This window comes from Juglans regia, chromosome 1 (assembly GCF_001411555.2).
Source record: "Juglans regia cultivar Chandler chromosome 1, Walnut 2.0, whole genome shotgun sequence".
In the NCBI taxonomy this organism is placed as follows: domain Eukaryota; kingdom Viridiplantae; phylum Streptophyta; class Magnoliopsida; order Fagales; family Juglandaceae; genus Juglans; species Juglans regia.
The window spans coordinates 8483976-8495382 of record NC_049901.1 but is presented as its reverse complement, the minus strand read 5'-3'; the positions used below and the strand labels follow the sequence as shown (position 1 = coordinate 8495382).

The following is an 11407-nucleotide window of genomic DNA, read 5'->3' as shown; positions in this document are numbered from 1 at the left end:
TGAAACATAGGAACAGCTCTGAATTTATATATGGAAAAATATTACAAGAAGTAAACCGTACTCTGTTTCTCTACGAGTATTGCCAGAAGTAGAGCAGCACTCTGTTTCTTTTAGAGTACAGGAGGAAGAACTATTAAATAAACCAGTCGCTGGTCCTCCCCATCTGTAACAATAATCACTTCTCTATAATGAATTTTCAAAACTGAAAGAACAAATAGAAAAAATTTTCCACCTCCTGAGTATAAATTAAACCTACTGGATGCCGTTATAATTACAGAAACACAACAATGCCAGCTCTGCTTGGCCATAAATAAATTAAAAAAAAAAAAAATCTCATGATGGAAAGCTCTTACTGCTCTCATATTCTCTCCTTGTGATTTCAAACACAAGTTCATTCCAGGTATCAACTGGGCCTGGCATGCACCAGTGCAAGCAATCCTGTGGAGGTGGCTTCCCATCCGGGCCACGTTTTGTGATCTTGTTTGGATCAGGGCTTCGATATGGTCCTGGATGTCCATCATGGCGGTACCCAAAGGCTTCGGTGATATCCATCAACCTCAACTTTGATTTGTTTGTTGCCTTCTTAATTGCACCATTGAAACCAGCGACCTGTTTTTTATGCATTGTTTCTGTGAATCCATTCTCTACCAACTCACCAATTGCAAGTGGCCTTGTCTTTCCAGTGCATGATCCACCTGTATTCCAGGCCCCACCCTCGTAATGATCAGGAGAAAAGGAACGAACAATTGTAATCCCTGTATAATTTGGATGTGTAACAAGAGAAGTAAGAATTGTCTCAACAGATATCCCAAATGCTTCTACACTATTAACCTTCATATGCCGAGACTTGTCAGGCCACCACAACTGTCCTCCAACAATCTCGTTATTCAAGACATAAACTGACTGCTTGGCAAACCAATGGCCAGAAGATATAACGACCACATCAAACTTTGGGATAAATTCCATGAGATTATCATCAGGGGCATCAAGAAAGAGCTTGGTCACTCCCTCTGGAGCAAAGTCAAATGGTGCAGACGTTTGCTTCACAAGCCATGAGGACCATATCCGAACAATCGTTACAGATGTTGACTTGAAAAAATACCGTTGCATTTTGCGGTTCCCTCGGTTTTTAGGAGCTTCTACCTGAAAATATTCCGCAATACTTTCTTTCAGGATCACATGGGGGGAAAAAGAATAATCCAAGACTTGAAAACGGAACCATCAGATATAATGCAAATCGAAAATATTTCAGAAAATAAAATTGTGATTTGCGAATGGCCAAAAATATATCTTCTAAAATTACTAACTTAAAAAGATAGGTAATTACCTGCCAGAGAATACACAGCATTGATTCCATCTGGTTTCGAGCAACTGAGTCACCAATGAAAGCTAGGGTCTTCCCTCTCATTAACTCTAAAAATTCCTTTGCATCAAATCGGGGGAGGTCACACTGAAAAGGCTTCCATCGCCAATTCTCATAGTCCTTGTCAGGCCTCCCATTCCCCTGGCAATTCTGCATCTGCGTCAATACAGGGCATGTATTGTTTGTGTATAATGGCCCTGATGTATCATAAAACCAACTTCCCTGGTACAGATCACAGCCTGCAGAATGGAAAATGAAAGCACAAACTAAAGGCATTTGAAGAAGAAACAAAAGGGAAAAAAGAAAAAGAAAAAGTAATACTGGTCTCAACAATGGAGCAATTTAGCTCATGATGGGCCTTTAGTATTGGTTTAAATATGAGGGACATGCCATAATGGGCATAGCAATAGTTATGAACAGCATGGTGATGGTTATCTAACTAGGGAGAATCACTAATTTGTCGTCTATTGATTCTTGATCTTTTTTATGACAGAAGAGTTTGTAACTATATCAGGAAAGTTCAGAAAACTAGCGGCACAAAGTCAAATTTGATGTTCAGTCAGTCAATGAATAGCTGTCAGATAAACAAAGTAACGATAGCTAATTACATTTCCAGGTAAACATGATAAACCGACGTGATGATAATTTGATAAGTGATGAAGTAACTAAGTAAAAATAAAATGAACATTGAGGGTACCTGAATATACTGACGCATTCTCAGTAGCCTTGCTGGGCAGACTAGATAAACTTGGCGCAGCCCCTGATTTGGAATCAGAAGAAGTTGTAGAATCATTTGATCCCATATCTATAGAATCAAACTTATTCAGCAAACTTGGAGAAATGGGCTCTTTTAGCTCAACATTCGTTGTCTTGGAACTAGGCTTGGCATCCTCCTCTTTTCTTGAAACAGAAGATGCAGGAAGAGGTGCCATTAAATCTGTCACCTCCTTGTTCTCCAAATCAACTGTAGAACCAGGTGAACTCATGGGCATCTGTGAATTAGACTCGGGGGGCAAATTCTTATGAACCACTTTTGTATTGTTTTCCACCAAGGGACCATTTGATCTCACAGACGGTTGTGAATTGGACAATACTGGAACAGTTGATTCAACATGTTTTGTCTCTGTGGTTTTTGAATCAACTGATGCATCACTTGTACTCACGAGCACTTGTGGATTAGTCCCAGAGGACAAATCCATTGCATCTCTCAGAGGACCAGTTGAGCTCATAGACACTTGTAAGTTTGACTCGGCCGGTGTGTCCTTAACAGCTATATCCTCATTGTTATCAACACGTGGATTAATGTTAGTCTGATTGCCTGGAGAGAACAACAGATCCATCTTCTCTGAGGTATCAACACCATAGAAATACCCCCGAACGGTGGAACCAATTGGGAATGAGACTAGTATCCAGGAAGCAAACATTAAGAAGAATGCCAATCCTGCTACTGAAACTGCAATGAAAGAAACTGTCCTCGGATATGCAGTCATTATGGGAGAGCCTTTTGGAGAGGCCCAAGTCATATCATTCCAAACCAGCTAGTCCTACAATAAGTTATGAATCATTGAGGGGCTTCCAACAGTAAATCAACCACAGATAATACAAGGCTCCTAACAAGTACTTAAATGCACGTACATGAAAGGTTTGTAATCAAACTAAACCATAAATGTTCTTTCCGAGAGCTTTGAACTTCGAATCCTCCAAAAACGCTTCTCAATACGCCCCTTTTTTTCGCAAAGTTTCGGTAACCAAATCAAGAAACAATCTCCTTGTATCCTATAGAACTCACAAGTACCCTTTATAAATAAACTGTTCCGGAATAACGTATTACCAAAACTCTGGCTACCAAGTTGAACTCATCCCATGTTCGCTGATAAAGTGGCACAAAAAAATCATAAAAAAAAAAAAAAAAAAAGCCAATACGTGCCAAAGGACGAAAAAAGAAGCCAATATCCGGCATCAAACGTCAAATTTGTAGAGAAAAGATTTAAGAAAATAAAATCAATCACTAATTTTCTCTGAAATACCAGAGTAATAATCGCCCGAAACATCCACAAAAATCGAGACTTTCTGTTTATTAGCATAAATCTAAGATCAAAACACTCACCTTTATAAAAGAGAAATTCTCTTCACGGAAGGAAGATCGAGGAGAAGCACTATACAGGGGCGAATCCGCTCAAAACTCCGAGAATTAGAATGCTGTAGATAATGGTTAGCAACTGGCACTACGGAAAATTCAGACCTATAGAAATGTTCGCAAATGAGAGAGGGGGAGAGAGAGAGTGACTTAATTCACATGGTTTATCTTCCCTCGTCAGTTTTACTTTATTCACGAACGTAGTTACGTAAGACCTTGTGAAAGCTCTAGTTTTTTTTTTTTTTTTTGTTGGGGAAAGAGGAATCGTAAAAGCTACATAGTACATACGCCATACGCTTCGGACCGACTCTGTTAAACACGGGAAGACCGGTAATTGCAACCTAAAAAAACAACAAAACTGAGTTGCTTGTGTTTCTTCGATACACGCAAGTTTGAGTTCGGTTAGATCTGCACTTATTTAACGGAGTCGGAGTTTCTTTGAAATTCATCCTTGGAAACACACAGAAATCATCCTACTGTCTCTTAAGTGTCTTTGGGTAGGTTTGGGGGGTGAGATGAGAATTTTGTGTTTTATTTTAAAGTTTAAAATATTAAGTTTTAGTATTATTATTGTTTTGAGATTTAAAAAATATGTATTGAGATTTGAAAAAGTTGAATTGTTTATTATATTTTATATGAGAATTTAAAAAAGGTGTAATGATGAGATGAGATGAGATGAGAATTTTATGTTTTATTTTTGACCTCAAACCTGCCCTTAGATCGCAATATATAGATGTATTTAAAAAAGAGTTTAATTAATCCTTTTTTTAAGATCTATTTATTATTCTGTATTTTAGATTTTTTTCAGGTAGTCTGAGATTTAAGAAAATAAAATATTTAAAAGAAGTGATGAGATTTGGGCACTCCCATTCTCATCATTAGTTTTTATTTATTTATTTATTTAGTTCATTAATAAGGCAATTTAAAAGTCAATTAAGTGTTATGTTTGGGATTTTAGAATTGGTTTTATTAGCCCATAAAGTCAATCGCCCAATCACAAGACTGACCCCTTTTCTTTCTTTATTTTTTCTTTATTTTTTTTCCTTTTTTAGCAACGCTCTAAATTTATAATCATACTTGCATACGACTTGTTTAATTAGCATGACACGTACATACTAGTCTACTAGGACTGTCGGTGTGGCCCTGTGGGATGCCGGATCCACTTTTGGAGTGGCTGATCTGTCCATCCAAATGGTTGCTTTATTTATTTAATTTTTTAAAATCAACAAAGCTTTTAATTATATCAATTATTGACGTCACTTTTAAATTTGGGATTGTAACGTTACTTTTGGAGTGGCTGATCGGTCCATCCCCCAATGGTTGAACGTCACTCTTGGAGTGGCTGGTCGGTCCATCCCAATCGTCGTCATCTTCGTCGGTTTTTTGTTTCTCTTTTTTTAATCATAAAAAGATATCTAATTATATCAATTATTGACGTCCCATTTTAATATAGGAGTGCAACATTGGTTTGCAGAGTTTGGATCAATGTCTCCTCACAATTCCTATCTAAACTTGTGTATTTGAAGTGGACATAGGTTAGATTTGGTTAATGAGTTGAGATAATATGTGTTGAAATAAGAGATAAAAATTAAATAAAAAATTATTAAAAAATTATTTTTAATATTATTATTATTTTGTAAGTTGAAGAATTGCTAGAATGTGTTAGAGGTGTGTGTGACTCATGCATGTCATTGCCCCATAAGGAGGCGCGTGAACCGCATGCTTCGGTGGAAATAAAAAAAGAAAAAATTTGACTATGGGGATCAATATATTGAGATGAGAGGATAAGAGAACTTTGTCAATGGCGGATATATCCATAAGAGAGAGAAAGAAGATTGGGGGAAGAAAAGTGCTAAGAGAAGAGAGAGGCTTGAGGGGTGAGGGATCCTTGTGTTGGTACTTGGTTTTGTGGGGATGGGGAACTAGGGAGTCGGGGAAGGGAGAGGGAGCAGCATGCTACTAGGGTTATTTTCTTGGCAATAAAAAGCTACGTAATGTTATATATAATCACAAAGTAGGGCTGAAAATCGATAGTTTTTTAGATCTATGATGCCAATCAAAATCAGCCGACAGGGAGGGAGAGAACTGGCCAGAATCTTACGGCCAGTGCTAATCGATTTGACGGTCGGTTCATTGATGATTAACCCATCCCCAAATTCATATCACAAATTCAAAACAAATCAACTCAAAATTTACAAAAATTCAAAAATGCATAACAAGTCAACTCAAAATTCACAACAAAATCACAAATTAAAACAAGCAAACAAAAATAGTAGACCTTGAGTCATGGAGACGTTGGAGACGAACGGAGAGATGAGAGAACATTGGCGATGTGTGGGTTTAACGAACGGAGGGTAGCGGCGATGTGGGCGTCAACGGGTCTGGGGGCAGCAGCTTCATTTTTGTCAAGGGAAAGTGAGATAGAGAAATTGAGAATCGGGAGAGAGCTGGGACTTGGGAGGGAAGAAGAAGAAGAGATGGGGGAGGGTTATTAAACCCTATTTTGAAATGACATTTTTTTTTTTTTTTAACAAACTTCATATCCAAAACGACATTGTTTCACTCAATTAAGTGAAATGCGTTGTTTCATATATAAAAAATATACATATATCTGCTATCAGTCGGTTCGGCGGTTTGACATTGGTTCAAATAGGGACCGAATCAGCCGACGTCAGTTTTAGCAAATTCCTACTGCCGGTCGACTGGTTCTCTATCGATTCCGGCCAGTTCCTGACTCCGGCAGCCAATTCCCATTGGTGACGGTTAGTTCCTATACGCCCCTATCATAGAGTATGCAAGTATTACTCAATTGCAATCCTAAAACCATATAAGTCATTTTTAAAAAATTGTTGTAGTACTTACTTCATGTACGCACTACAAGAAAAATAGCTTTTTGCAATGCTTAAATTCACCTCAAAGGCCATTTGCAGTGTCACAATTTGTTTCTAACGTTGCTTCCTCATCGACGCAAAAGGGACGGTAATACTACGACTCAAAAACATTTTCACTTTGAAATGAAACACCATCGCAAAAATGTTGACGTTTGCAACGTAATTTGTTGCCCTAAAGGAGGACATGAGCGACACAGAATACATTTCAATCTTTAGGACCTACTTGTGACTAGATTCTAGTGCTACAAAAACTAAATAGCGCCACAAATGACTTCTCATTCCTTGCACATATATTTCATCACAAAAGTATTCATTCACCACAAATGGACTATTTTTCCCGTCGCTTTGTCTTGTCTCAATTACTAATTAATTTGACAACAAAAAACATAACTTTATTTCTACTGGTAAGTATGGCATCACAAATACTTTGGACGACAATTGATCAACTAATGCATTTAATACATTTATGGGGATCACCAAAATGACTCAAATACACAAGACTTGTCACAAAAAATCGTTGGGATATCATCGTGCCAAATTGTTGGCCGCAAAAAATATTAAAGAGCATTGGATTTATACTCGGGAACACATATTGGAGATTGTTTGCATTTTAGAAAGATTTCACATTTCAAAAACTAGCTTAAATAAACATTAATATTTCAGTTTAATTTTTACGAACCAACATCCTGATCATAAAAAATTCATGAATCTTAAATCAATAATTTGATCATCAAAATTTTATGTCGAACAATTTTGATAAAATTTTGATAAAATTCCCAAGGTAAGCTCATGATTAGGAATTTGGTTGATTTGTAGTTATCCTTAATGAGTGGCAATGGAATACTTTGACTACTAATGTAAACACAATTTGCCAGGTATCAATCATTATACATACAGGCCTAGTAGGAAAAAAAAATCTACAATTGTACACAGATCCCATATCAACTAATTACAAATATTTAAGCTTCATTTAGAACCTATCTCATCTACATATGCACATAAAGTTGTTAAGAAGTATTTTTTTTTTTAACATACATATGAGTCAACTAAAGTACCAACATATATATATATACACATGGAATGTATCTAAACATACACCAAATCAAGCAACTTCTTAGTGTTCTTGTGTACAAGCTTCATGCTATATATCATACAGACAACTTTTGTATGTGCTATGCACACTACATATGTGACAGACTACATTTGAGTCATTTCTTGATTGAAGCATGGTCAGAATTTGCCCAAGTTCCTTGGATCCCATCTCTTTGGATCACCCATCAACTTGGCGATTGCTTTGGTATATTTTTTTGTATCCATTTCTTCTTATAATTAAATAGAATTAAATAGACTGAGCAATCTTAAACTTGGATTGAAAGACTAGTAATCTAACATGTGTTAAGTTGTTTAACTAATATCCTATATACATGTATTATCTTTCCTCTTATTGTTAATAAACACTAAATTGCAAATAATGTCCAGGTTTAGGAAAATCCAAAAAAACAGTAGAGATACAAATGTAAACTCTTATGAAGTGCACCAAAAAAAAATCCACCCCCAACTACCATGCACACGTGAAGTTTATTTTGTGAACACATGATCAATTACTTTACTTTTTTCATTATTTATTTGTCCCCAAAATAAACAAATTATGAGGGATCTACTCATATACCTGAAACTTGGTTGCCCAGTTTCAAAGAACGACCTTGGTGCGTGGAGAAAAACATACAAGTTTAATGGAGAAGATATGGAAACGTAATCTTGCCAATTACAAAGAAGAAACAAGAAAATTTGAGTAAGCTGATCGTAATGTGAACAATTTGGGACAGAGAAGGAAGGAAACTCGATGGAACTGGGAAGGCTTTCGGGAGTTAGGTTTCAGAAAATTTTGGGAGAAAAATCTAGGAGGCCTTGTGATAATGACATTGTAGCGGCAACTAAATTCGTCCGAAAAAATAATCGGCATGGTCGCAATAGAGGGGGGCTCATGTATTTTTGTTGCTTAAGTGGCGTAATTCATCATTGTTAGAAATACTAGATCAAAGTACACAGCGGAAGCGATATTACCTCATCGTAAATATCTAGGATCTAGTGCGGTTGTTCCACAGATTCTTTATCGTCGTCGTCGTCGTTCATTTGGAATCTCCCTTATCGATGGTGGAGTGTGCTACGTAGCAATACCAAAGCAACACCCACATATTCCACAGCCTAGATGCCGGGACTAGAGAGAACCATTTGAGAGAGAGATTTCTTGTTTTTGATACTTGTATTCTCCAAAGGGGAGAGGGGCTATGTAAATAGCCCCTCTGAGTGTAACCCCCGGCTAGCCCTTAATGGCCAATCATCAAGTCTCATGAAGTGGTTTAAGAACCACTTCATAACCACCAAGAGAAGGTGAAGGGGTGCCCACTATGGGTGTCCCTGTCTTACATCTCCCACTCACACATAGTGGGCAAGACACCAGGTCTGCATTCCTCAATATGTTCTCAATCTTGTTCATACTGGCAAATAGGCCGTGCGACCATCGAGCACATCTGTAAAAGAAAAATGGGAGCACTATACCAAATTTCTCCTAGAGAAGACCAGCATAGCAACATCCCTAAAAAAGTGTCTCGTTATGCCCCGACTCATTTGGTCACATCAAACTAAGCATCTCTAATCCCTCTCGAGTCCAAATGACTCAGAGCAATGCTCAATCTCCATAAAACATGATGTACTCACAGTTATATTGCAACTCCCAAGAAGCAACATAACTTGCCGGCAATGAGTACACACCATTATCGATGTGTTACCAAATAGTCTTCCCTTCACGCTCATGTCATTTAGTTTTAGTCCAGTCGCTTTCCCAGCAATGCCTCTTTAGACCGCATTATTCATGGTCATAGATAACATGCCAAAGTAGCAGACACTAAAACATCAACCTTGTGACATAGTCAAAGGTCTCCTAAGGGCATAAATAAATTAAGGTCATCAATTATGACCTACAGGACTCACACGGTGAGGAAGCAGGGAATCATTCACTCACCTCTACTGTTGGTCGTAAAAGCACATGTAGTATGAAATACATGCTACGGTGGAGTTCTCTTTCCAAAGAAAGAGCGTATATCTATTCTCAATTCACCGTACAGATCTTAGTCTAGTCACTATCTCAGCGTCTAACCCGAGTCCCTCCATTTGCTCGCTATCCAAAGCGCCAAAGAGGATCTCGCATCTAGCTAAACCACAGGCTACATGGTATGTGGGTAACCATGCACGGTCCTTAGACCTCATCTTAGCTCCCACTAAGGCAACATATCTTTTGTGTCTTCTAATTTATCCCTCTCCGGACAAGTACCGAGTAACACATTGTCTCATCTTTGCTCGCTACCTCTTTGTAGCGCCTAAGGCGATCGCTCGTGTGAGTGAACCGATCTAAGCCTGTCAATATACCTTTTTCACCATAACTCCTAAATTTATGATAAATGTGTGTGCATACCAAAGAATGCTTCCAATCACGCCACATGTTCATAGAACACATCAGTATCATGTGCATGACGAGCAATATCGTGAGGTACAGAGAAATTACATGGTCAACAACAAATTATTAAACCACAACTCTCAAGTGGTGTTTAATGACCATTTCTCTACATGCGCATTCTAATGTATAGTAACTTTCCAAAACATGCTCGTACCAAGAGACTCAACTTTTACATGTAAAAGTCATTTGCACAATCATGAAGTCAGCGATGACTCATCGCGAATCTCATTTAGGTCAAACTCACAATATAAGCCGTAGATTCTAGTCAGCAAGTCTAACTGCGATTTTTAAGAATCTACAAAGTGACCACAAATGTTATTCAGCAAACTTAATTTGCGACTTCAATGTTTCATTTAAATCTCTTACACTCAACAAAAACATGTGAGATAACCATTATTTATTTTTCATTAAGGGTAAAGCGATTAGGGCCTTTGCTCCTAAAGACAATCATAATAGTCTAGTCGTTACTATTAACGACAATCGCATCACAAACTCACTTAACCAAGTAAGCCATATTTACCCTCTAACAAAAACTTAATCTCTAAGTCCCATGAGCAAACCATAATGGAAACATCAAACAGTATAGGCAAAACTAGATTCTTTAGTATTTTCCATCTCATTAATTGTCTATGGATTTTGAACAAGAGCTCCTAGAAACTGTTTTCCTAAAAAACAGGCTCACAAGACATGAAATCTGAGCTTCTTTTCACAAACCCATGTCCATCACCTCATAGTATGGAAAACCTCTTATTAGGCGACAATTAATTATCTAAGATAATCAGTTTGCAATATCTCTTATGATAACAGTTTTCTAATATTGTCAACAGCGTTCAAAGAATCCCATTTATTCAATAGGTCGTTTAATAACAAAAAAACGACTAGGTACATTGGATATCTTTGAATAGATGGTTTGTTGAGGCCGCATTTAAACAGCACCAGCAGCATTCATTCGCTTTCTGTACCAAAATAGTACTAGCAACAATCATGCGCTCACGGTACTTAATTCCTAAACATCACAAAAGCCAACCATCTAATTCTCCTATGAGAATCAGCTATTTAACACCTTCAAGAAAAGTTTCAATAAATATGCGATCAATAGCTATCTAAATGCAACTCAATTAGTGCCAAGAGATGGATCTATACCTTTATCAACTCCACTTTTCCTGTCAATTAGATCAACAACCCCAGGTTGGATCATATAAGTGAAGCGAATCTAAGATTCTATGTTGGGATTCCTACTATGTGAATTCAATACCTTTAGCGGAGCCATATTACAAATATTCTCTTCTAGTCTCTAAACGACGAGAAAATATTGATATAAAGCTACCACGCTATTTATGAGGATCCTTATATTCTATAACTTTTGGGAGTCACTATCACTAATGGTACACCTTAACTCAAACTCAAATGTATACTCCCACTAGTTGTTGAATTACTCCCACTATTTTCGGCGATCTTATATAAAAAGAATTTTGAAAAAAAGAAGGTTAAGGTAATGTGGA

At 37.3% G+C, this 11407-nt stretch overlaps 1 protein-coding gene across 2 annotated transcripts; it reads right to left on the bottom strand.

Moving 5' to 3' along the window:
* LOC108998641 (protein trichome birefringence-like 18) lies at positions 1–3730 on the bottom strand. Of its 2 annotated transcripts, XM_035695570.1 has the most exons (5): positions 3471–3730; positions 2999–3139; positions 2061–2907; positions 1328–1602; positions 1–1143 (listed from the first exon to the last, which is right to left on the bottom strand). In XM_035695570.1, the coding sequence occupies exons 3-5, from the start codon at positions 2884–2886 to the stop codon at positions 334–336; spliced, it is 1911 nt and encodes a 636-aa protein (XP_035551463.1). In that variant the 5' UTR covers positions 2887–2907; positions 2999–3139; positions 3471–3730; the 3' UTR covers positions 1–333. The 2 variants fall into 2 exon arrangements, with proteins under 2 accessions (XP_035551463.1, XP_035551458.1); XM_035695565.1 differs by lacking the exon at positions 2999–3139 and having other exon boundaries at positions 3471–3729.
* Positions 3731–11407: the final 7677 nt, after the last annotated feature.